This window comes from Haliotis asinina, chromosome 8 (genome assembly GCF_037392515.1).
Source record: "Haliotis asinina isolate JCU_RB_2024 chromosome 8, JCU_Hal_asi_v2, whole genome shotgun sequence".
Classification (NCBI taxonomy): domain Eukaryota; kingdom Metazoa; phylum Mollusca; class Gastropoda; order Lepetellida; family Haliotidae; genus Haliotis; species Haliotis asinina.
In genome coordinates, this window is record NC_090287.1 from 34,453,605 (window position 1) to 34,478,692 (window position 25,088).

Consider the following 25,088-nt stretch of genomic DNA (forward strand, 5'->3'; position numbering starts at 1 on the left):
TGGAAGTTTTACAACACTGTGGTTGTTACTGAAATAAATGAATATCTTGTTCAGTCATGAAGCTTTTGGTCTTTTTATCAGAATTAAGCTACTATTGTTACTTTTCTAGATGGGGAAGAAAAGAACATATACAAAAGAGGACCTTCAAATGGCAATTAACGATGTACATATGGGCATGTCGTTCCGGAAGGCGGCCAAAAAGCACGGTGTGCCCGTCATGACCATATCAGACCGCGTCACAGGAAAATCTGAAGGCGACTTGCATCTTGGGCGTCCACCAACCATCTCCGCAGACCTTGAAAATGACATTGCTAGAAAACTGAAATTAGCTGCGTTGCAGGGTTTCGGAATTACTCGACGTCAGTTAATTATAAAGGTGTCTCGAATTTGCAAACAGCTGGGTATTAAAAATCCATTTAAAGGGGGTATTCCTGGCAAGAAGTGGATAGCGGGCTTCCTAAAACGTCACCCTGACGTGAAGCTCAGAACTCCAGTGGCGTTATCCACAGTGAGAGCAAGGATGTTGAACCCCATCATCGTGGACAAGTATTTTGAAACTTTAGGTGGTATCATAGATACCCTAGGTTTAAGCCAGAAACCACAATTAATCTGGAACATAGATGAAACTGGGGTCCCTCTGACTCACCGGCCAGCGAAAGTTTTTGCTGAAACCGGCATCAAAAACATTCCTGGCCGAGTCGGAAATGACCGAGACCGAGTTACGGTGCTGGCCTGTGTTAATGCCACAGGGAACACCATACCGCCAATGGCCATTGTGAAAGGGAAAACCCAAAGAAGTTTGGGTGCCTATAACACAAAACTCGGTGTTCCAGGTACTGTGTATACATACCAGGAGAGAGCATGGATGGAGGATCAGCTGGGGGAGAGATGGTTTGAAGACCATTTTCTCAGGTATTGCGGCTCAGAGAGACCCCAGCTGATCATCCTTGACAGCCATTCATCTCACGAGACGCTGGGTTTTCTGGAGAAGGCACGCGAGAATAATATTACAGTTCTCGCGTTCCCTCCCCACACGACCCAGTGGCTCTGTCCGCTAGATAAAACTGTATTTAGTTCGTTTAGTAGGGAATGGAGCTTTGGATGTTCGGAGTATATGAGCAGCAGCCCCAACAACATCGTTTGTAAGTGGGAGTGGCCGAGGTTATTCAGAGCTGCTTATGACAAAGCATTCACCGCCAGCAACATTATCAATGGCTTCAGGAAATGTGGGATATTTCCCTTCAATCCCACAGCCATCCCCAGATCAGCCTTTGCACCATCTCAACCATTTGATAAAGCTTCCACATCAAACTCCAAAGTAGCCAACCCTGAAACCCCCGAAGCTGCCAATGATGCAGTTACACGTAAAGTTGCAGCGACTCCCGATCAGACACCATCAACATCCGCTCCGCATGAGCCTGACCTTCCTGAGGGAGCAGAGGTCTTGACAGCTGAGGAATTTATACTCTCTGTTCTCAGTGGAGACGTCCCTTCTTCATTTGATGAATCTGGCAATATGATTGTAGAGATTGCAAGTGATGAAGGGATGTCTCTTAGACAACTGGAGGCAGTAAACAAGGAATTTTCTTTGCCTGAAACTAAAACTTCAGAAGGCAAAGTCAATCCCAGAAAGCTGACCTCACACAGAATATTGACAAGCGATCATATCATTGAAATGAAAAGAAAGAAAGTTGAGCAGAAACGGAAAAATGAAGCAGAAAAAAAGGCCAGAAAAGAGCAGAGAGAACTTAAACAAAAACTTAAAAAGAATGATAATTGATTCTCCCACAGTGACTCAAAGTGTGTGTAAAGTATGATGACGAGAACAAATTGCTCTGTTTTATCGTTTGGGATAAAGATTATTATCATCATCATTCATGCCTCCACGGTTTCATTTTGTACATGTATTTCACTCGTTATTAAATAATGTATGATACGAATTTTGTTTGTGTGAACACAAAAGCTACCTATAGCGAATTATTTCAAGTTTCGCCATGTCATCATTGGCAACAACACTATTACAGCTCCTTGATTAGTGGGTGGGCATATTATCCTGTCAGTCAATGAAATATCTATGCACGCCCCCAAGAGAGACACTGTGCGCTTTATTCACAAACGCTTACAAAGTGCAGTACAAAACGTTGTTTTTGTATAGAAATTCAATATTTGATAATATATAATTCACTACACTAGCTGTGTGTACGGTATTGAGCACCCTGTACGATATTGAGGGGTTAGGTGTACGGTATTACGGTGAATCCGTACGGCATTAGGGGCCTATGCGTTTGCGTAGAAAATTTAACAGGGACGATAAACTGAAACCCATATAATGAACCGGTTTCTATGTTCAGACTCCCCATTGGATAAGCTTCATTCTGGTATACGACGCTCCCAAACTGGTACTGCAAGTAAGCGGCGCATTCGTTTGACAACCTAGACCGTACGTACTTAGGAGCACTGACTCTATAGGACCGCATCGCGGCTCTCGGCTATCAGGCGATGAGAAACACAGAATTGAATACGGACGATCTAATCCTTGCAAACACGTCGTGCTGTTTCGTAAAGCGCGCTCCAACAAACGCTCCAAATCTTTAAACGCTAGAAAAGTTTCGCGATACCTGATATTTTCTTAAACACATTGTAAGCGACGAAAATACTCTTAAGGATGTTCGCTGGTAACGTTTTGAACTTCTACGCAGCTCAAACTGTCATAGTCGGGTCATATTAACGACAACTATAATAAATAATTTTCACCAAAATTTTATCCCGACTGAGTATTTTCATGTAATTATGGACTCTTTATATCCCTCGAAATATAATAGTCACGTACCTAACGCTTATTTTACGACTGCCGCAAAGCAAATGTTTCTGTTCCGGTAGCGTTGTTTGTAAACAGTGGTAGCAATGGCACGACTGAAACACGGCTTCAAATCCAAGAAGCAAAAGCATCGCCTTGAACAAATATCCAAGCGTCAGAAAGACAGATGGACTGCGAGAGAAACATGTTCATCCGTGAAAGTAGATCACGACTATTGTGCAAGTACTGTGAAACCTGACATTAATTTCTGTCACACGGAGGAAACCGTGCGTTGTCACAGTTTTGATTTATGGAGAGGGGAGGCGTGTCGTGGAGTTGGGTGTACTCGCTGATGGACTGTCAGCCTGCAAAATGTGTACATTACCCCTTGTCCTGAACAACTGTGTAGAAATAACATCGCAGGGATTGGGTTCAACACTGAAGATAATTTGCTCTGCGTGTCAGGCTACAAACCTCATCAGCACCGGGAAAAAACAGAACCGGGTTTTCGACATGAACAAGAAACTTGCTGCAGGTATGACCTATGACCTACAATGACGTTAATGAAAAATACTATTGTGAAATTGCTATAAATGTTTTTATATCACGATTTCTGATTACTGTTTATAAAAAAAACAGTGTTCAAATATAAACCAAAATGTGAAAACATGGTCAGACGGCATCAATATTTAGAACAGCTGATCCCAACAATTTTACTCATAATAATAAATTTATTTTCTGACAAATGGAAATTTGAACCTTAATCCACTAAAGATCATTACCATGTTAAAATATCACACATGACACAGATGCAGTGAACCTGATAAGTTTTTTTGGTGTTTACATAATGATAATTAATTAACTTTGATGAAATATTTTATGATAAAAATTTAAAAGCCTACCAGCAAACACTGGAGTGGTTCAGTGCATATTTTCCACATATATATTGGAGTACACCCCTCAGAATATATATGTGTCCTCTCTCTTTCACCTTACATTTCTAAAATTACATCTGTCCTTTTCAGCCATGTTGCATACAGGCCTAGGGGAGTCAGATATCAACAATTTGCTTGCAGCCCTAAACATACCAACTGTCAGTCACTTTATGCTAGATCAAAGGCAGAAAGAGACAGGGGCTGCAATGGAAATTGTTGCTAAGGAATCCATGAAAGATTCTGTCAAAGAAGAAATCATCTTCAGGTTCTTATTCTTTTACATTTATGATTAACGTTTTAGTCATGAAATAAGTATGTTTTAAGTACCACACTGAGTATTTCCTCCTCAAATTATTCAGTAAATGAGTGCTATACTGTTGAGATAGTAGTACAATATACAAAAATTTCTTTGAGACTTGCAGTGTGCAAGTAAATATTGAGTATGCGAAATTTCAGTGTATGAATGGGGGAGGGGTGCTGAAAGTGCACAGCTATTTCACAGAATTTAGTAATAATTGGGAAGCATTTTAATTTAAAATGAAATTGTGACATCATGACATTGTGTTTTCCTTTCGTCAGTTCTCCCGGCAGCAGAAGAATCTCTGTGAGTGTAGATGCAGGATGGCAGAAGCGGGGCAGTGGAAAATGCTATGACAGCCTGTCTGGTAATTCATTGTGTTTATATTTATACATAATAGAAGATGATTAGGTACATCTTTCTGAATAATGACATGAATATATCAATATATTTTTCTTGAAAATGATAAGCGGTACCTTCTCTGGAATCATTGCAGATTCTGTTGAAAGAGGTTTTGAGGTCTGGGTACTGATGTGTTTTCAGTTAGTAAGAGTTGAGTACTTCCAAAGTTTATAGCATAATTAAAGATAAGTAACAATTCCCACCTTATCCTTTGTGGCTTTGATTTATTAAACTCTTAATTACATAAGTGATACCTCCTTGTTCTACCTTCGCCTTCATAGCAGTATGTTGACTATCACAAGACATGTTAAAGTGCTATTGTTGCTTTTGTGTTTTTCTCAGATAGTACCAAGACACTAGAGATAAAATTGTTTCAATAAATATAGCATGTTCAAGCAGAAAAGTGGAATAAATAAACATTTGTCTGTTTCAGGACACTGCTCAATGATCGGTAACAGAACTGGCAAAGTTCTCGGTTATTCCATCCGCTCAAAGAGTTGTCGAATGTGTTATGAAGCATTTAAAGCCAACAGGACTCCCACAGAGCATAACTGCAAAAAGAACTGGGATGGCTCAAGTAAAGGTATGGAACCTGACATGGTATCTGAGATGGTAGTTAAAGCTAAGGAAGAGGATGTACATGTGACCTCAATCATTGGAGATGATGATGCTACAAGCATAGCCACATTAAGGGCAAATATAGACGGGTACCAGTCAAATCGCCCCAGCGACAAAACGCCCCACCAAATTTGGTCAAATTGCCCGAGATATTTGGTCAAATCGCCCCAGGGGGGTAGTCAAAACGCCCCAGTTTATTCAAAATGGTCTGATATATGCCATAAATGCATGGTTTTGTCAACTTCCATACTATATCTTCACATAATATTATGTGTGATATTATTAGTAATATCCCGTGCCTAGGTAACACCGTAATACCAATTATTTGGTAAAGAATTACAATCTGTATAAAACTTCCATGTTACAGCCTTCACATAATACTATGTAGTAATGTTTCTGATAAATATTTAACTAGTAAATTGATAAGAGCAAAAGTAATATGCATGTATAGACAACACTTATAACACCAATTATTTGCATGTTATGTATGCTTTTGTAAATTACAAGAATTAAATGAAAGGCTTGTATAAAATGTTTTTGGCCGTAAATGCACAGTTTTTGTCAGCAAGTATGGGACTTAATACATATCAAAACAATCTACAGCTGCTGTTGTCAAAACGTGCGGCCGTAAATGCATAGGTTTTCTCAACAAGTTTTTTAAATACTCTTGCCAAAAAGTGAGGCCATAAATGCACTGGTTTTCTCAACAAGTATAGTATAATACTTATGAAAACAATTTGCTGGGTTTTTTTTAAATTACTCTTGTCAAAAAGTGAGGCCGTAAATTCATAGGTTTGGTCAACAAGTATGGTATAATACTTATCAAAATAATTTAGAGCTTTTGTAAATTAGTCTTGTCAAATAGTGTGGATATAAACAGGCTATTAAAACATGTTAACTAATCGATATTCAATGTTGTGTTTAGCTAGAGTTGAGGCTCTGCATTGTATAAATTGATTTGGACTAAGGACTTCCAGCTGATGACCACCAACTGTAGGAAATGTTTTTTGGAAGTAAGTGAAGGCCAAGAGGCAATCTCGTGTGACACGTGTGAAGGCTGGACACACAAACTCTGTGGAACTAGAGTTTCTAGGAAGAAGTACTAGGAAGCAGACAGGACAGGTTCCCCTATACCCTATACATGCGCCATCTGCAAAGACACACCGAGGGAAAGCAGTCGCATAGACCACTCATTTCATGGACGAGAGGAAAGCGTGATGACAGAAATAGTGGGGACAGTTACTTTTGATGTCAATCTATCTGCCATCGACAGTGTTCCCAAAGAAGATACTCTTCACACCAGGGAGATTTTTGCTCTGTGGACAGAGTTCAAGGAGGACCAAATTACAGTCCAGCAGCTCCTGTCCAAAGTTAGCCGCATTCATGGACCTGCCCACCATACAGACGAAATTTAATAAGAAAGACATGTGATTTCCTGTATGAGGAACTTCTTTATGAGGATTATAAAATCTCAGTGGACAAAGCTGGATTTCTTTACCAAATAATTGGTATTTCTATGTTGACAAAGATCTAGACTGTTTTTATGTAAGTATTATACCCAACTTGTTATGATTACACAATGCCAAACAAACAACTATGCATTTACAGCATTTACAATAAATATTTATACAAACTTTTTAGTTTATTCAGATTGTAATTCTTTATCAAATAATTGGTATTATGGCGTTGCCTAGGCATGGGATATTACTAATAATATAACACATAATATTATGTGAAGAATATAGTATGGAAGTTGACAAAACCATGCATTTATATCATATATCAGACCATTTTGAATAAACTGGGGCGTTTTGACTACCCCCCTGGGGCGATTTGACCAAACCTGGGGCGATTTGACCAAACATCTGGGGCGATTTGACCAAATTTGCTGGGGCGTTTTGTCGCTGGGGCGATTTGACTGGCACCCATATAGACAAGGACATTGTTAAACAGTCTGACAAGAATCATGTGAGGAAAGGGTTAGGTAACAAATTGTATCAGCTGCAGAATAAACACAAGACACTGAGCACTAAAGTAATAAAGTATCTACAAAAATGTTTCAACTACATGATCAGTCAAAACAGAGGAAACCAAGATGGAATAAGCAGAGGATTAACTGCACTATCATGTCATCCATTTGCTGATCACAGTAAGTGTGATGACACATGGTGCAGATTTTTGAAGTCGTCAAGCTCAAACTACAAGTCTCTCCCTTATGGTAAAGCTCTGTCAGATTTGAGTTTAAAAGCCGACCTAAAAGCTATGTTTGACAACTATGCTATACACAAAGTGAGACTTGCTAGTCTTGGAAGCACACAAGCCAATGAAAGTTTTAACAAGACCGCGTCTAGCAAGGCACCAAAATCTAGACATTACTCTGGCTCCTCAAGTCTTCACTTCAGGGTCGCTGCTTCCGTTGCACAAAAGAATGTGGGCCACAGCTACATTATGGCTGTAAGAAATATATGTTCTGTTTTATGGTTCAATTTCAGTTTATTTGAAACCATTTTGATGTTGAATCTCGATTGTTCTTGTTCTATAGTTCCATCTCAGTTTTGTTAAAATTGAGAAGTTTAATTTGAAATATTCAATATTCCCGTACTACAGTTCTAGTTCTGTTGATTTGATGTTCATAGGAAGGGGGTTTGCGATTATACCTGTAAGAAGTAAAGCTGATTACATTTGAATTGAAAAGTTGTTAACAACATACTAATTCCTTAATGGTAACATCGATGATGAGTTCCATCTTAAGTTACTTTCAGAACAAGTGTATAAATATGACATCTTCTTTAATGCTAGAACACAATGTTTCAATACGGGCTCTTTTAAGTTGTATTGTTTTCAAGTTTCCACTTGTTCTATTTGATTTCCAACTTCTAAATATGCCACACAAACAAGTTAAATTACTTTGTTCTGTTTTATGCTACTTTATCCTGGTCTCAGATATGCATTAGTACATATGAAAAATCGCTATTATTCCTAAGTGCGCTGAAAAGAATTTGTACGTTAATCAGCTGTGTGATATGTAGCACTGTAAGTGCCTTGAAATTATAAAGAAAGGTTCCTGTCCATTTATTCATATATGATAACCCTCCTCTTCAGGTTAACAGTACTCTTGGACTGTCACCTGGGACCTATACCAGACGGCATTTCACACTGAAAGATCTTCAGCATCGCAAGCGAAAGGCTATTGCATCAACTATTAAAGCTAAACAGCGAAGATTACATCTCAAGGCTATGAGGTATAATAGCTTTTTCAACTTTGTATAGTTGTAGATGATTATACATATTATATTCTTCCACTGTCAAGCACTGTGCCAGTTAGCTCTCATGCCCCTAATGAAAAGCGGAGGAGTCCACAAATTTGTAACTAACCTGCTCCGTGAACTATTGACAAAGATAATAGTTGTTGATAAATTTGTATCAGAAGTCAGAAACGGATAGTTCGAGAGGTCCGAGAAGGTACGACATACTATCCCATGGTTGATATGTCTGGGGACACTGACACTGATGACCTTGTCGGTATTCCCCCACCACTTCCTGTACCTGTCCAGAAACATCTTGAGCTCAGCAACACCACAGAGATATTCTTTGATCTTGAAGCTACTGGCTTAGGTATGTAAAACATGTACAACAGTGAAATACAAATAGAGATTTAATATCCAGCATTACTCTTTAATATCCCAAAATACACCTATGCAATGACATCTTTATCACACCACGTCATTTTTCTTTTTATTACCAATAAGTGACCTGCAACATTATAGTGCTGATAGAAAATTACAAGTATTTTTTATATGAATGTCTCCATATGTCTTGCTTTATTATCTTACAGCAAGAACATCTCATGTGACACAGATAGCTGCAGTTCGGGGTGAAGAGCAATTCAACCGATACATTTTACCCAAGGTACAGATCACTCCAGTAGCTGCACAGGTCACAGGCATACATGTAGAAGGGACAAGGATGTTTCACCATGGCGAAGAAGTTTATCCTGTACCTTTAAAGACAGCTATTGGAAACCCGATTTCCTTTCTTAGCAAAAGTGAAGGCAATGTTTTGATTGGGCACAATATTAAGTTATATGATTGTCCATTATTTTTGAATGCTTTACTTGCCAGTGGTTATGCACTACAATTTTCAAAACATGTGCATGGTTTTCTAGATACACTTCAGCTGTTCAAGTTGTCAAATCCTGGACTTAAATCATACTCTCAGGTTGCGTTGTTTAAAAATATTGTGGGAAGTGATTATGTTGCACATGATGCCTTGACAGATGCCTTGGCACTGCAAACGTTGTATTCAGCTTGTCATGCTTCTCTTGAAGCAAAGATCCTGTCTACTTTTTGTCTGAAGTACTGTACAGACTCCTTGGCTCGATCTAAAGCTATTCAAGCTAATCTTCCAAGCCTTCAGCACCTAGCGTGTGAAAAGGTTTTGTCGGAAAACATGGCCAGAAAGATAGCATCTAGTGGCCTTTGCTTTGACCACTTGAAAGTGGTGTACAAGAGACAGGGATATGTTGGATTATCTAATGTGTTTGCTGAGAAGTACCATAACAAATGCAGAGTAACAAGCCCTCAGAAGATTGTACAGTCTCTTTCTCACTACTTTTGCAAAGGTACAATTTGAGCAAAGTTAGTTGTTGCAAGCTCACTTGTATTCTTTAGTTCAGTGCCTTACACTGTCAACGTACATTATCAAAAAGAAATTTTTATCCCCTGTCATGTTTTCATCCTTGTTCAATCTTTGATTGTCTTAATGTTTTTCAAGGATTTTGAATACAATGTGGTTAATTTCGAACAGGTACTCAAATAAATACCCATACTGCTTTTCCTAAAGGAGCCATCAATGATGTCACTATTCCTATATACTATTTGAACTGTAGTACCATTTGTTTGAGGGTGATATGCAGACTTCACTTGTGCAACAAGTTCATGTGGAATTCCATGTGTAGCAAACACATGATGTAGAATATCAGTCATCTTTTTTTGTCATCCTAGATTTCATTAGGTACACTTCTAGCCACTTGAGTATGCCTCCACAAGGAAGAGATACTTTCTACTCATGTACTCTGCAAATTCCATGTGTACTCTTTTTCATAGTATGGATGGAAATGTCCATTTGGTCAGTGGTGCACTGACCAGCATATTTCTTGTGATAATACAACTTGTACAAGACATAACAATGCTTTTTTATGATCCTTGCATAGTACTAATTCATTACAAGGAATGCCTGCAACTGTGTGTTGTTCTTTAGTTCAGGTGCTTTGAGGATATCAATCATCTCACAATTGTCATAAATTATATATGAAACAAATTCAGCTTGAGTTTAGTGTGAAGAGGAGGGTATTAGCGTTTTTTCTGTCCATCATTCAGCCCATACAAACAAATTGGAATGTGTTAGAAACCAACAACTAGAGTCTTTTCAAATTTGCTACCTAGGTTCATGATTGAATGACCCCAGTCAGGTTTCACCCATTCCAGATTACAAGTGGTCTTTGACGTTTTATTCAAGTCAAGGAGATATAGATGATATGGAAAATGAGGTATGATAAATCCACAATTGGTCCACTTTAGCAATTTCTGATTGTCACTTAGCAACAACTGATAATGTCGCATTGATTGTAATATCATTATTGAGATTACATCATCCTTTTTGTCATATGTTCAGTGTTATGACAAAAGTGATATCTCACATGATCATCATCCAAAACTGTGTTCCACAGAAGATATCGCTTGTGTGAGATCAGATATCTCCTAGGAGACAGTAGATTTTGTACAATGCCCTGACAATGCCATGACGTCATGATGTAGATGACCTCACAATGCTATGACATTTTTCACTGCTCTGCTATGATCTAATCTAATCATATATTCGTTGATAAAGGTAAAAAGGCAAGCCTTGTATATTTGCTACTTTTTCTACTCGTGTTGATATACAATGTATTTGATATCAGTAACACTAGGGTGAGAATCTCTTTGTAGTGGTTAGCATATTCCTCAGTCTTTAGCTGATCAGCATGTAGTAAATCTCACGAATAGTCTGATGGATTCTTTTCCAAACTTGACGCCAAACTTCGTCTAGAGAATGTGCAGGGTGAAGTTGATTTTGATGACCTCGACATTTTTCAAAATGACAGTGACACTTTGAAGATTTCAACAAACCTTCACTATCATTCCTCTTTAATTTTGAATTGATGACCTAATTATTCCATTTGGCTTGAATTTAAGAATTATCATGTTTTTAGCTGATGTTATTGTTTATTGTAAAGTATACGTTTGGCTTCAATACAACCTCAATATTTTGTGATATCCACAAAATCTCAGTTTTTTTTGTAACGATGTGAAAATCATGTTGAAATATCTGATTAGCTTTTCTTACTGATTTCATATCTTTTTACCTACATGAATTGTGATATGGCTCCCGATTTCTTAATTATGTTGATATTTATTTACCTGAACTTATTTATATAATTTCCTTCATTTACAATATAGAGAACTGTTACATCAAGTGATTGTGATGATAAAATTTTATATCCAAAATGTTATGTAAGACTCAAAATCAAATGTACATCCATGTCAGATATGAAATAAAAAATAACAGCAACAATGATAAGCATGTAAGATATTGCAATGGTCAGATTGTGTTTGTGTTTTGTTACTTCAAATTAATATAATTAAATTATCAACATAGTCAAGAATGATGCAACCATTTCAGTCAATTGTGAATAATGCCCAGTGTGTCAAATTTCTTAACTCTTCACATTTTTTATTTCAAATATCATTTTACTGAGCTAAAATGTTAACATGAATGTACTTAAACTAAGATTTTTTAATTGACAATGAAGTGAGATATTCAATTATTAGAAGAAAAACTATTTAAGCATCATATATCCTCCATTTTATCATACAATGTACATAGAAATGGTGCATATGTATGTAATATGATGTTACACATTGTGTCACTGCGGAAAAATAACCACAGTGACCTGAATTGTTTTATTTTTTTTTTTGTAGCAAAACATGTTGTTATTAACATATCTCAATTTAGAAAAAAGTTAAATGCTAGAATTTATGAAAATGATGGATTATGTAAAAAGTTTGCTGATTTTCCTATTGACTCCCATGTTGAAAGTCTTGGCTGACCAAGGAATCTTTGAGAGTCTTTATCTCAAGAAAATCCACAGTGACCCCTGCTTTTCTGGGCTGTTTTCGCAAAGACAAATGTAATACATAAAAAATATACCAGTTAGAAAAAAAGTTAAATATTATTTATTTTACCAGCGAACATCCTTAATATGCACAAAGAACACATAGCACGCGCAACCAGTGCAGTGCCATTTAACTTTTCTTACTGGGGGGTGGGGGAGTAAAATATAGGAACATGATACTTTTTTAAACTTTGAAATTAAAATTAACTTGTAAATCACCATTTCCCCACTAAACAAGGATTTGGAATTCAGTGTAACCATAGTTGCTTGTAGTTTCTCTTTTCACATTCACAAGAGGAATTTCGGATCGGCTGAAAAGTAGGTGATTGTTTGGGTACCTTAATCAAATTCATGTTTCTGTTTGAAGGGTAGCGTATCCGGAGTGAATTACCACACTGACCTACTAAACACTTGTGATAACATTAAGCACGTATATACTACGTTATCCAGACTATGATAACCCAGTGTTTGGGGACATCTGTACTCGATTGCAGGTATTAGGACTAGTGCTACTGTGATTATAGACGAATTGTTAAACTATTTTATCTCACGTATTCATTATACACATTGTATATTCTATTCATGAATAGAATCACTACGTCGACACAATACATATCTCTAATGACTTTTAATGCATAATTTCATAATTTGAATTGATCAAGAAATATGTTGATATGTAAATTAGTTGTAATTGCCGCTGTGAAGAACACATGCTATCAAAAAAAAGAAACGCATAGACGATACATCTGTTTCGAAAGTGTATTTTCAAACATGTATAACTCGTCCACACATTGACTTTAATGCTTGAAATTTTACACCAGTTTAGAAGAAGGTAATGTCTACACAACCAAGGGGATACTCTTAGATAACGGAGACGCTGAACGAGATGGTGACAACGTAGCACAATCCCTCTTTTAGTCTGACTGCTGACTGACTGCTGTGTTCTCACCCGTGGCAGTGCGATCACGCAACTGCAGTGCCCGGATGTACCGGCTGCAGTGGTAACTCAGGTCTGCCTCGGTCATATGTTATGCCATCGTATCGTGCTCAGACTAACATTCACACGCCGGGCAGAAGATTGGTAATCGCCAGCATGCATTCTTTCAATGGCGATGTGTCGTAGAGCCAAGACGTGACGTTGTCATTTCACTTCGAAATTCCTTCAAAACGAATGGGAAATTTCTGAAAGTAATCTAGATCTTTACTGTCAGACATTGAAAGCTCTTTGCTGCACAACTTCAACAAAAAAACGACTTTTTACTTGTGACGCTGTGTAAAATCATTGCCTCACACATTTTGTCGGTTGTTTGAACATACTAGGTAATTAATAGACCTTGAAATATAGAAATTGCCTATGCATTTCTTTTTTGGGATAGTATATTATGCAATGGAACTAACGTCTGACTGTCTAGCTAAGAACAGATCGCTCCAAGATCGTTCATTGTTTGTGCTAGTTATGATAGGAGTTTTCGTAAATAATAAGGTTGACTCTGCATCACGGCCATGGTATTCGTTCAATGGTGACACAATCGTCCTGGAGAAGTGAACCTTTATGGGTCATACAACCCATGCGGAAGTTTATTTCGATTATCTGGTTCCCAAAAGCACTTCACGAATAGTCCTTTCCGACCATTTCGAAAGGAAACAGTGCACGTAAATAATGATTGCTGGATTTTATTGACAAATGATTCGAACTACACTTATATCTATCTGTGACCACGTTGCACGTGTATTTAAAATTTATAAAAAGCAGTTTTACAAGGAAAGAAAAGAAGATATCATGATTATTTCTGCAGTTTGTTCACATGATAATACAATCACCCTGTGTGTGTGAGTAAGTGTATCGTTGGAATTTTGCTACTAAAATTACGTATAAGTATAGCTATAGAGGACTACACTATATAAACACGAGCTATGGACAACGTACAACTGAAGGTAGATCAACATACCAGGGACCATAAATACTTTCAATAACTTTGCTAGTTGCATGGATTTACGCCATCCTTTCAGGCCCTGGTGAATGCAGAAAGAATGCTCCTAATTAAAAGAACATAAATATACGACTTAGAATAATAGTAGGTTTAAACTGACCTTGAATGCTTTGGGACTCACTACCCTCTCAGGAGGACAATCATTTTACAATACCGCTTCACGTAGTCCGGCTTCAGACATACAGTAGACAGTATGTTGCTTCTTTTAAGGCGAAATGATATATCACTGTTCAGTCTTGAGTGAGTGTTTTTAGTTTTACGCTGCACTTAGCAATATTCTAGATTTAAAATTACCGCGGCGGCCTGTGTATAAACGACTCTGGATTAGAGAATCCACTGGTCAACATAACCATCGATCTGCGCAATTTAGATACAATGATACCAAGTCCGCGAGCATGACCAAGCGATGCTGTTAGTAGACTCTTTCGACTCGCATGGGCTACTGAAGATCAATTCTAACCCGGATCTTGAGTAAGACTGTTTACTGTATGTTGTCATCCAACGTTGTTCATCATATAAACCATGCCTTGTCTCAGACCAAAAACTTCGTTCGTTACACTTCACCCCTATGTAGTTTGTGTACTGAAACTAGGGATGTATCCTCGGTATCTGATGGGTATCCGTTCCCATACCTCTCCACTATACCCTGGATGCATCTTCGGCCCTGTCCGATGAATTTATTACCTCTCTTTGCTGTCTTTTTCTCCAATCAGGTCATTGCGTTGGGAAGTTTAGCAAATGATGCAGAGGTACTCTCAAAGAGGCACACGAAGTTCATGTATATATTTTTTCAAAGTTTCGGACCTGCGAATTTGTCTGTATGATTTCCCCCAACTCTGAGTCGCACTGCTAACAAACCATCGCAGTTGCAACTGCTATCTTTGTTGACACCGGAAAGTGGAGCCAGCAAAGGGAGGCAATATAATTATCGGACCGCAGAGGCATCCAGGGTATAGTGGAGAGTTATCGGAACGTATACACTAGAGATATCGAGGACGCCAGAGATTGTCATCATTATACGGTGGGGGTGGGGAGGTGGAGGAGTAGCCCAGTGGTTAAAACGTTCGCTCGTCATCCCGAAGACCTGGGGTCCATTCCCCATTGTTGAAGCTCTTTTGTGGTATTCCCCGCCGTGATATTGCTGGAATATTGCTAAAAACGGTGTAAAACTAAACTCACTCACTAACTGAAGGTGAAGGTGGCCATTGGTTTGAAGATAAGGCTATTGATTTCATACGAAGATGACCTCATTGTATATTTTCATTTTTCACCAGGTCGACACATTAATGCATCTAGTATGAGTACGTCGTTTTAAGCAATATTTCATCAATATCGCGACTGGGGACACCAGAAATGGGCTTATGAAGTGAGCTTACATAGTGCTTGTTCTTTGACATTGTATCAGCTGGGAAATTTGAAGAATGTTCAAAGTTTAAATCGGAAGATCATAACTGACAGTTGGTAAAAAAACTAACGAGGTTGTGTAGCCACTACAACTTTAGACTGGATGCGCACTCTTTCTGGATCGCGAACGATGTAACAGGACTTGTCAATGACGCATTACCACTTATAGGATATAACACCCTGTTTCGCGTTTTACAGATAGACATGGGCCACCGTGCAATTAGTGACCCTTTCAATAGCGCATGGATAAAGTCAGTTTAAAGTCGGTGCAGACTGGATAACTTTGGTTAACGTACCCTCGAAATACCTCACGATACAGACGAAATTCAATCGTCACGAGTAGATGAGTCATCATTCCAATGTCACATCCATCCACTGTAGAAGCTTGGACAACACTCTGTGTAAATATCCTCGGTTGGAGGTGCACAAAGTGGTTTCCATCTGCAAGAACTGGTAGGAACCGGCACCAATCTTCAGCACTATATTTATGTTATACAATAGGTGCAGCTGTGGAATCAAGGAGGGTTTCGCATTTGTCCGTCAGTTGTTACTTGTGAATAAGAAGTAGAATTGTCCGGATCTTTTACTCGGAATAGGTTTTGAAATTTACAGTCCATGTTCATAGCATAGCAGAGAAAATTCTGAGGTAAACAATATAGGCTATGATAGAAAAAAGGAGATTTTACCAAAACTTGATCATCAATTTTATCTGGGCTGCAAAACGTCGTCGAAACACAGCAAACTTACTGTCCAAAAACACGTCTCTATGTCTGCATCTTCATTAATATGTATGATCCAATCTGGTGACTGAAGCACTTGACAAGGCCATGCTACTGGCCGGAGTCATTAATGACGACATTGGTAGGGGTATTAATGGCGATGGTGCGGTGTGACAGACACAGAAACACTCTGCAAGATATAAATATACTGGACGAAATATGTTAGGGATATTGGTATTTATATGGCTGATATGTTATCAGTATCTCAGTGAATAAATACACAATTTACACATATCCCTAACTATTTTTGTCCAGTATATAAACGTGAATTTATGTCAAGTCTTAATCGTATGAAGCATATACATGCAAATATAGTTTAGTTGCTAAACGTCCAATGTACACATGTGATATAATTTATTATTATTCCGTAAAGATTAAATCTTGAGAACTAGAGAACTAGAAGAGATATGCAATACAGGTGGTCTTTCGAACATAAGACGTCAACACTATGTCATAAGTGCACTGACATTGAAACACGGTAGTGATTTTGTATGAACAAAAAGCTTATGAAAAATCCTGTACATTTTCCAGAAAAGTGATCATTTATATACTCACACTATGAAAACCATCGCCAACAAATGACAAGCAGCACAGACAAGGAAGGTGAAACCACGAAATATCTTCACAGTAGCATCGTACATCTCGTTGAAAGCTGTTACTCCTAAACCTCCCGAGAGGACGTTCATGAGCCCAACAACTGCAAACAGTGATCCTGCAAGCAAAGAGTGATGACATGCACTTAGCAATGACATGTCCTGATTGGCAAACACAAAACAATTTTGAAATTGAGTTTCGGGTATATCGAGGATCTGATATCTAAAGGTTAAAAAACCCAACTCGACATGAATCATTTACCTATCTGAACTAGATAAGTTTCAGATTAAGACCTATGTATTTTTGACGAAATCCCCATGACCAACTTCACTTTGATACATCACCCTTCAGTAGTTCCAGACTCTCCAACAACGTTCCAAGATACTCGAACAACGTTCCAAGATACACTTGCAGTTCCCGTCTTGGACATCGCCAGACATCTACATTATTTGATAGTGATTAAGAGGATTATGATATTGTCGCAATCGAAGAATGGTGAAACTGAGATTAAAATGGAATATGTTATCTCACTGAACTAGTTCTTTTGTTTTTTCATTCTTTCTTTATTTTAGCTGCACGTATTTCAAGTGAAATATCAAGCCGCTACATCACATTGAATGCATACATGTTTCAAATGGTACAAGATTATTGCTTGAAAACTTCACAAACCTCAAGTGGTCAATCAAATTGATTCTCGGATTTATGCTTAAATTTCTTACGAATCAATATACAAAGCATATGGCATGTCGCATGTGGTGATGAACTTGTTACAATTGAAATTATGATACAATGATAAATTTAGTGACGACATGCTTATTTTTTGCGTCCCGTTCTATTTACAAACATTTGCTTAAAGCCTCATTCGGTGTTGACGTGCGATATACATTGACATCTTTTGGAATTATTCAGTGCTATGTTATGGGTTCTTCAGCTGGACCTGATCAAGTGATTACTAGTGCATTGGTTGGGTGTATTAATGTGAAGGGGTGTATCTTTGTCACCTGATTGTCAACATGTCCGAACAGCCGAGACAAGGTCATCGTTTGACGTGTCAGTGTCGAGAAATCGTTAGCAATGCCCTAACTTTCTTTAACAATGAACTGCATCAGTAGCAGAGAATTGGATTCTGAAAGTAACTGACTTTATGCAGTAAATTTAGTAAACCAAACTTGATATCTTAAGGCTGTAAAAACAATTCAATTAAAACAAGAAATGTTTTTCAGAAGTGTTATTTTACGGGACAAGTTCTGTAATAGTTCCATGTATGCATGTTTCGCACGAAAGCAACAATAACAACATTCTCTGCTCCCCTATTTAATTAATTTAACTCGACCTGCCGTTTATGCCATTTGGCCTCCCGGGTCATGCATATGTAGAATAGCTCAGGTCAAGCTGAACAACCTGTAAGTGTATTTTAGAAAGGACGCTGTAAACACAAACAGGTATTAGAAACGTACTGCTGAAAATATGTCACCTCTCCCTTGCACGCATTCGTGATTGTGCTTGTCGTAAGAGGCGACTAACAGAATCGGGTGGTCAGGCTCGCTGACTTGGTGGACACCTGTCATCGGTTCCCAGTTGTGCATATCGATGTTCATGCTGTTGATCACTGGATTGTCTGGTCCAGACTCGATACAGACCGCCGTCATATAGCCGGAATATTGCTGAGTGCGACTTGAAACTAAACTCACTCACTCACTCGCTCACTTGCACGAATTCTCCTTCTTCATCTACACAAGTCTCACCCTGCATTTCCGTAGGCGCCATCCTGGACATGATGGCTCTCACCCCAGGAAGCAGAGGGGAGGCAATACCAGTGGGCAAAACAACTGTAATCAAAACAAAGGAAATCTGTCAGTACATTTTGCCTATTACACCAAGGAACCCTTTATGGAAATCTTTCACGTGAGTTCTTATTAAAGCATTCTTTTATTGTTATTACACGTATTTTGACTTACCTGCAAAAAGCATGAAGTTAGTGTCAGCCAGGCTCTCTAGGACATAGGCACCTGCCCGTATAAGGGACGTTATGATACATATCACAGGGTCGGAGGTGCACAGATGGAATAGTTTGATGACTGGAATTCCTAGTAATTGCCTGGAAATGGATCCCGCCATGATGAAATAGCCGATAAGCTCTGGGCCCCAGCAAAACGGTTGGTTCATTTGGAAAAGATATTCTACAACATAGATTCCACCCTTATTAAAATATATTAAAAAATATGCCCCAGTTGAAAGCCAGAAAAGACTCCTCTTTGGTCCAAAATCTTTCGAAAAGAAGAATCCAAAGACATTTTTCACCGCCTTCACTGGGGATGGGTATTGGGATCTTCTCTCTGTGTTGATTGTTTCTGGGAGAAGAACAACGACAATGATGACAGACAGAAGCATTGGTGACGAAGCCGTCAAACAGGGATAAAGGAATCCTGTGTCTTTGATGAAGTATCCTGTACTGAGTTGGGAGATTGCAGAAGACAGGCAGGTGGTGAAATCTATCACAGCGATCCCAACTGTCCTGGAATTGTTAGGTGGCGTGTTGTCAGCCGTATATGCATAACTAGCAAGAATCACACCATGGTAACCTCCGCTTATACCTTCAAGCACCTCACCAATGTACATGTATCTCAAATCTAGATTCCAGCATATGACAATGGTCAACGTGCTGTATCTAAGAAACTCTCCGATTAAAGGTACAATGAAAAGAAACCTTCGACCTAGAAAGTCAGAATAGGATCCGAGAAACATACAGCTTATGAGCAAAAGGGAACTTGATATAGCTGTCAGTACCGTCTGAAAGTTTGATGTCCTTTCTTGAACCTTTTCTTGTAATATGTATCCTGGATCTGACTCGTTGAGATAACATGTAGATGTTTTGTTTATAGAGTGGACTGTGCTGTTACCGAACACCTCATCCGAGAACCTGTTGTACAGATATTGTGTGACCAATGGCTCGTGAATATTGACAGACAAATGGAAAACCAAAAACACAACGTTGGCTTTGAGGAGGTTTCCCAGTTTAGATTTCTCTTCTTGGTCATTGTCTGCTAGAAGAGGCATAGACTCCATGTTTGTTCAGTATATTTTGACCCGTGTGCACAGAGTGCTTCTAGATATCTGCAGAGTACATATCTGCAGATGTGATGTTGCAACCCCTTATGTCACTTAGAACTCGTTTATCTGGTGACATATACGAGCGTGGATTGCGATAACACGATCAAATTGGCTCGACAAAGAGTCCAGATCCCACTATTGCTGTTACATAACACAGGCCAGACATACCCAGACGTACCTTATACAAATCATCGGCTTAATTACTGAATAAAATAAATTTAAACTTTTTCAGTGACATAAGGGTATGTCCAATTTTAACAAAGCATTTTAAACTTGATCAAATTTACTGAACTGCAAGAAGTGGCCCGAGACACTGCAAACTTAAGGACCAAACCACATCCAATACATCACCACTAAACACACATTTCTTGTTTGTTTGTTTGTTTTACTTTTGGCTACTATCCAACATCTACAAAAAAATCAGAAAAGACGTCAATCAATACTTGATATAGGATCGCTCTGGAACAAACCTAAACTATACCCTGTAGATAATATATACTTGTAGACTTGCTAGTATGCATATAGACACTTACTCCACCCAAATGTGTTTTACACTAAATTTTGCAAAATATTGCAGCAGTTGGTTTCCCCAAATTAGTGGGGAAATCTTTCTTCGATGAAATCATCTATATCTCTATCTATATTATTTATATTATTAACGTTATCAGTTTACCATACGCCAGGAGGTAATATTGATCAATATCGCCTATCAACTCGTCCTTATGATGTCAAACATTGTATTCATTCCAGGACCACAACCACAAACTGAAAACAACCCCAGGATTTTGACATTCTTAAAAGTGTATTTCATAAACGATATAACTGTCAGAGGAGGATTGAAACGTAATAACTTCCAACGTACGTGTGGAAGTACGAGTTCCAGATACTAGAGAGCATGGATCAGAGAAAATATTCTCAAGAAATAGTATCACTCACTACTGTGTGTTTGAGCATTTCTGTTCCAACTCTGTTGACACGCATAAAACTGTTTTCCTTTTGACTATCACTTCTAAATGCCACTCGAAAAACCTGACACAACACCAACATGGAGATGCAGTAATTTCACCCGATGAAGGAGTAAGGATAAAGTCTGAAACGTTGTGTGGATCGGGTGGTCGGGCTCTCTGATTTGGTTGACACATGTCATCTTATCTCAAGAGATCGATGCTCATGCTGTTGATCATTGGGGTTTCTATTCTAGATTCGCCTATTTACAGACAGTCGAAATATAACTGGAACATTGCTGAGTGCTAATTATGAATCACAACGTTTTTCAAACACTCACCATCGCATAATTTAGTAATGCCATATGGATGCATTTTGTGCAACATAAATGATCATATTATTGCTATAATCAAGAATCGTTAATGCGTTAATATTAATAATGATTTATTACATGTATGTTAAGACAGTTATGACAATGATGTGTTTTAGGTCGTCAGCAGTCTTGCATAGGCAGGGACGTTACGTCGTCGGTTCGGAGATGGGTTTGTCTTGGGAGACGATGGGATCAGGTTTCCTGTCGTCTTCGTTGATGGCAACAACAGTGGAAGCATCGGTGTCCTCCACGCGGCGAGATACACACAGGAACACCCTGTAACACGGGAATATCGATTGGTTATAATATACATGGAGAGGTTTTTCCTTGCAGGATTTGTAATATGCAGCGAATATGAGTCAGTTTTGATTAGTTGCTTCTCTTGCAGATATTAGGCAACAATGCGCTTAAATTGCAAATGTCTGGATGAGAAACAGTCTATCTTACTATGATCCTCTACCTTCCTATTCGCCACTTTTCGGAGTAGGATGTCGTGAATGAGATTCTGATAGTGTTTAAACAAATATAGACTATATTAACTGTTTGGTAGCATACTGATTGTCGATTTTCATTTGGCCTTTCTGTATGCTCATATAATTCAACTGGTGTCAAAGCATCATCTCAGTTAAACCGATTTAACAAATCTCTGATACATTTAAGGGAAGGGTTACTTAATTGCATGTTCTGATAGTGCCTCAATAATGCCACAGCTGTGTCCATCAAATCGGTATACAGGCCACATGTAACATAGAATAGACCCGCAACTGTTGTCGTTTACTGGGGAAACTATATAGTTACATCTCGTTGTGTTGTTTTTTTCAGGACAAAAGGGAAAAGCTCGACTTATCCGAGTGTTCAACAATTGTGTCAGCACAGAAATGACCAAGTAAACACACGACCAAAGTGCTTACAGTATTGTTTTTGTACAGTAGGCAGTACATACGAACAATACATCTTTACTGCAGAACTGATCATTAAATAATTGAAATCTGTAAAAATTTAAATTAGCTGAATCACTTTATTCGTTATGACAAATATACATGCAAAAGTATTAAGACTAGTTCGACAAAACCGGGAATTCGACACATAATATCCAAGAAATCAGGGTAAAAACAATAAGGGCAGGGACCGATGTGAATTCACCCCAACCGAGAATTCGACACAATAGAGTTCTCGAGGCATTAGGACTCGAGTGGAGCTACCTGGAACCCGTGCATTCGACTTTTTAACCTCTTGGATACTTCAGGTTATGGTGTGTACTCACATTATTACCACTGCTGACAAGAGCTGGAATCCCGCACACGTGAAAAAGGCGAAGCCACGGAGCATCTCCACAGTGGCATTGTAGATCTCATCCAAAGCTGTCATCCCTATGGCGTTAGAGATGATGTTCACAAGCGCAATACCGGCAAATAGAGAACCTGGGAAAATACGTTCACATATTACACACGTATTCACAGTTTTACACAGGTATTAATTATTAAGTAATAATTATTAATAATGTTACCTACTTATTCACAATTAATACTATATTTTTTCTTACTGCTAGAAACCCATTGAAAATGTCATATACGTAATACTATTCAATTTCCAATTAGACGTTACAAAATATTAATGTCATTTTAAGTTCATCATCATCACTAATTTAAACTAATGTCCATATAAAGGATGTCACAAGAAAGGGTTCTTTTCAAGCATCAATATATGACATATCGCTGCTCAGACACTATCAAATATGCAGAGAAAACTATGCATGATACATGTACTTAAATCAATGTCATAGTCCGATTCTGCGAGGGTTTGATGTCTTCAAAGTTGAGCCTGTTAACAATGTCCTACCAACAATTTTGCTTCTTGATTTTCTGAATCACTTTCTCTTGTTTAACTTAACTTCACTGCTTTCAAGTCATGTTTGATTTCATCTCGATAAAGTAAGAGTCTTTGTGTGTCATATATTAGAAAGTGACTGTCAAAAAAAATCGATGTGCATGACCTCGTCACGTCAGCGTATTCACCCTGCATTTCAGGAGGGGCCATCCTCGACATGATAGCTCTCATTGTCGGTAGGAACGGAGAAGCAACGCTATTGGGCACCACATCTGTAACAAAGACGTTCAACAACAACAATTGGCAGAAGGTGACAATACTGTCTCATATGTCACACCACGTAATGTTGCACAATAAATTGAAAAAAAGTAATCCTAATGTTTATATACGTTGTGAATGTCTAGGATTATGTCAAAGGATATGTCGACTTGAAGAAGGGTAGGAAATCACTTAAAACACTGTCATCATCTCATACATGAAAACAGGTTAGAATTGGTATTCAGCAACTCGTGCTGGAATATTGCTGGAATAGTGCTGAGTTCGGCGTTAAACAACAAACCAATCTACTTACACGAGAAAAGCATGAAGTCCGTGGTGGCCAGGCCAATAAGAACATAGGCTCCTGCCTGTATGAAAGCTGTTATGATACCTATTACTGGATCTGACGTACAAAGGTGTAAAAGTTTGATGACTGGAATCCCTAGCAACTGCATTCCAAGGTACATCCCCATATTGAAGTACCCGATTAGCTCTGGTCCCCAACAAAAAGGCAGGTTTAGTTGAAAAAGATATTGAACAACAGACACTCCGGCCACACAGAAATTGGATAGAAAATATGATGCAAGTATAAGCCAGAAAAGGCCTCTCTTTGGACCAAAATCTCTGGAAAAGTAAAATCCAAACACACTTTTTACCGCTTTCACTGGAGATGGGTATTGGGATTTTCTTTGTCTGTTGATTGTTTCTGGGAGAAGAACAATGACAAAGAGCAAAGAGAGAAGCATAATTGATGAAGTAGTCACTGAGGGATAAAGAAATCCTGTCTCTTTGATGAAGTATCCAGTACTGGCTGAAGAAGCAGCGGCTGCTAGGTAGGTGGTGAAGTCTATGACAGCGATGCCAATTGTCCGGGAGTTCTTAGGTGGCGTGTTGTCAGCCGTGTAGGCATAGCTAGCCAGAATCACACCATTGAATCCTCCTGTAATTCCGTCAAACACTTCACCAATGTACATGTATCTTATATCTAGATTCCAGTATATAACAATTGTTATAGACACATACCTGATACTCTCTCCAATTAAAGGTACTATAAAAAGGAATCGTCTACCAAGATAATCAGAATAGGCCCCTAAGAACATACAGCTAATTACAGCTAAGGAACTTCCAATGGCTGTGAGTATTGTTTGAAAGTCCGATGTCTTTTCCTGAACCCTTTCCTGTAACAGGTAGCCTGGATCCGACTCATTGACGTAACACTGGGATGTTTGATTGAAAGTGCTGGTAGTGTTGTCAAATTCCTCGTCATAGTATCGTTTGTAAACATATTGTGTCTGCAGTGGGTTACGGATATTGACAGCCAAATGGAACACCAGAAACACAACGTTAGCCTTGAGTAGATTTCCCAGTTTCGACTTGTCATCTTCGTCCCTTCTTTCGAGAAGCGGAGTTGACTCCATGTTTGTCTTTATCATAGAAACAGGTGACTGTCTACACCACGTGATTGTAGTTTTGTGTTCTGATAGTACCCCGATCCCTGTTATCGCAGTGTCGCTGACATAAGTGATAATGATCGGGTCTCCAG

At 38.5% G+C, this 25,088-nt stretch overlaps 4 protein-coding genes across 4 annotated transcripts; 2 read left to right on the forward strand and 2 right to left on the reverse strand.

Moving 5' to 3' along the window:
• The first annotated feature begins 109 nt into the window (after positions 1 to 109).
• LOC137295228 (tigger transposable element-derived protein 6-like) lies at positions 110 to 1,780 on the forward strand. Its single transcript, XM_067826546.1, has one exon. It carries the CDS (start codon positions 110 to 112, stop codon positions 1,778 to 1,780), a length of 1,671 nt encoding a protein of 556 aa, XP_067682647.1.
• A 1,084-nt stretch (positions 1,781 to 2,864) lies between these two features.
• LOC137294145 (uncharacterized) lies at positions 2,865 to 18,936 on the forward strand. Its single transcript, XM_067825123.1, has 6 exons — positions 2,865 to 3,332; positions 3,823 to 3,997; positions 4,312 to 4,397; positions 4,866 to 5,015; positions 8,153 to 8,292; positions 18,792 to 18,936. Exons 1-5 carry the CDS (start codon positions 3,170 to 3,172, stop codon positions 8,155 to 8,157), a joined length of 579 nt encoding a protein of 192 aa, XP_067681224.1. The 5' UTR covers positions 2,865 to 3,169; the 3' UTR covers positions 8,158 to 8,292; positions 18,792 to 18,936.
• On the reverse strand, positions 15,275 to 20,126 carry LOC137294143 (lysosomal proton-coupled steroid conjugate and bile acid symporter SLC46A3-like). Its single transcript, XM_067825122.1, has 4 exons — positions 18,990 to 20,126; positions 18,777 to 18,860; positions 16,993 to 17,149; positions 15,275 to 16,567 (listed from the first exon to the last, which is right to left on the reverse strand). Exons 1-4 carry the CDS (start codon positions 20,095 to 20,097, stop codon positions 16,489 to 16,491), a joined length of 1,428 nt encoding a protein of 475 aa, XP_067681223.1. The 5' UTR covers positions 20,098 to 20,126; the 3' UTR covers positions 15,275 to 16,488.
• A 1,391-nt stretch (positions 20,127 to 21,517) lies between these two features.
• LOC137294146 (lysosomal proton-coupled steroid conjugate and bile acid symporter SLC46A3-like) lies at positions 21,518 to 24,989 on the reverse strand. The gene is made up of 4 exons (XM_067825124.1): positions 23,859 to 24,989; positions 23,476 to 23,559; positions 22,725 to 22,881; positions 21,518 to 21,736 (listed from the first exon to the last, which is right to left on the reverse strand). The coding sequence occupies exons 1-4, from the start codon at positions 24,976 to 24,978 to the stop codon at positions 21,607 to 21,609; spliced, it is 1,491 nt and encodes a 496-aa protein (XP_067681225.1). The 5' UTR covers positions 24,979 to 24,989; the 3' UTR covers positions 21,518 to 21,606.
• Between the last annotated feature and the right edge of the window lie 99 nt (positions 24,990 to 25,088).

Excerpts from the sequence above, each read along its gene's own strand:
- LOC137295228 (XM_067826546.1), top strand. The coding sequence starts at position 110 with ATGGGGAAGAAAAGAACATATACAAAAGAGGACCTTCAAATGGCAATT.
- LOC137294145 (XM_067825123.1), top strand. The coding sequence starts at position 3,170 with ATGTGTACATTACCCCTTGTCCTGAACAACTGTGTAGAAATAACATCG. Across the intron at positions 3,333-3,822 it reads GAACAAGAAACTTGCTGCAG|CCATGTTGCATACAGGCCTA; the intron begins GTATGACCTATG and ends TGTCCTTTTCAG. Across the intron at positions 4,398-4,865 it reads ATGCTATGACAGCCTGTCTG|GACACTGCTCAATGATCGGT; the intron begins GTAATTCATTGT and ends TGTCTGTTTCAG.
- LOC137294143 (XM_067825122.1), bottom strand. The coding sequence starts at position 20,097 with ATGGAGTCTATGCCTCTTCTAGCAGACAATGACCAAGAAGAGAAATCT. Across the intron at positions 18,861-18,989 it reads TAACTTCATGCTTTTTGCAG|TTGTTTTGCCCACTGGTATT; the intron begins GTAAGTCAAAAT and ends TTTTGATTACAG. Across the intron at positions 16,568-16,992 it reads TTGGCGATGGTTTTCATAGT|AGTGTTTCTGTGTCTGTCAC; the intron begins GTGAGTATATAA and ends TATATCTTGCAG.
- LOC137294146 (XM_067825124.1), bottom strand. The coding sequence starts at position 24,978 with ATGATAAAGACAAACATGGAGTCAACTCCGCTTCTCGAAAGAAGGGAC. Across the intron at positions 22,882-23,475 it reads GGCCCCTCCTGAAATGCAGG|GTTCTCTATTTGCCGGTATT; the intron begins GTGAATACGCTG and ends GTATTTTCCCAG. Across the intron at positions 21,737-22,724 it reads TTGTCAGCAGTGGTAATAAT|GGTGTTCCTGTGTGTATCTC; the intron begins GTGAGTACACAC and ends CCCGTGTTACAG.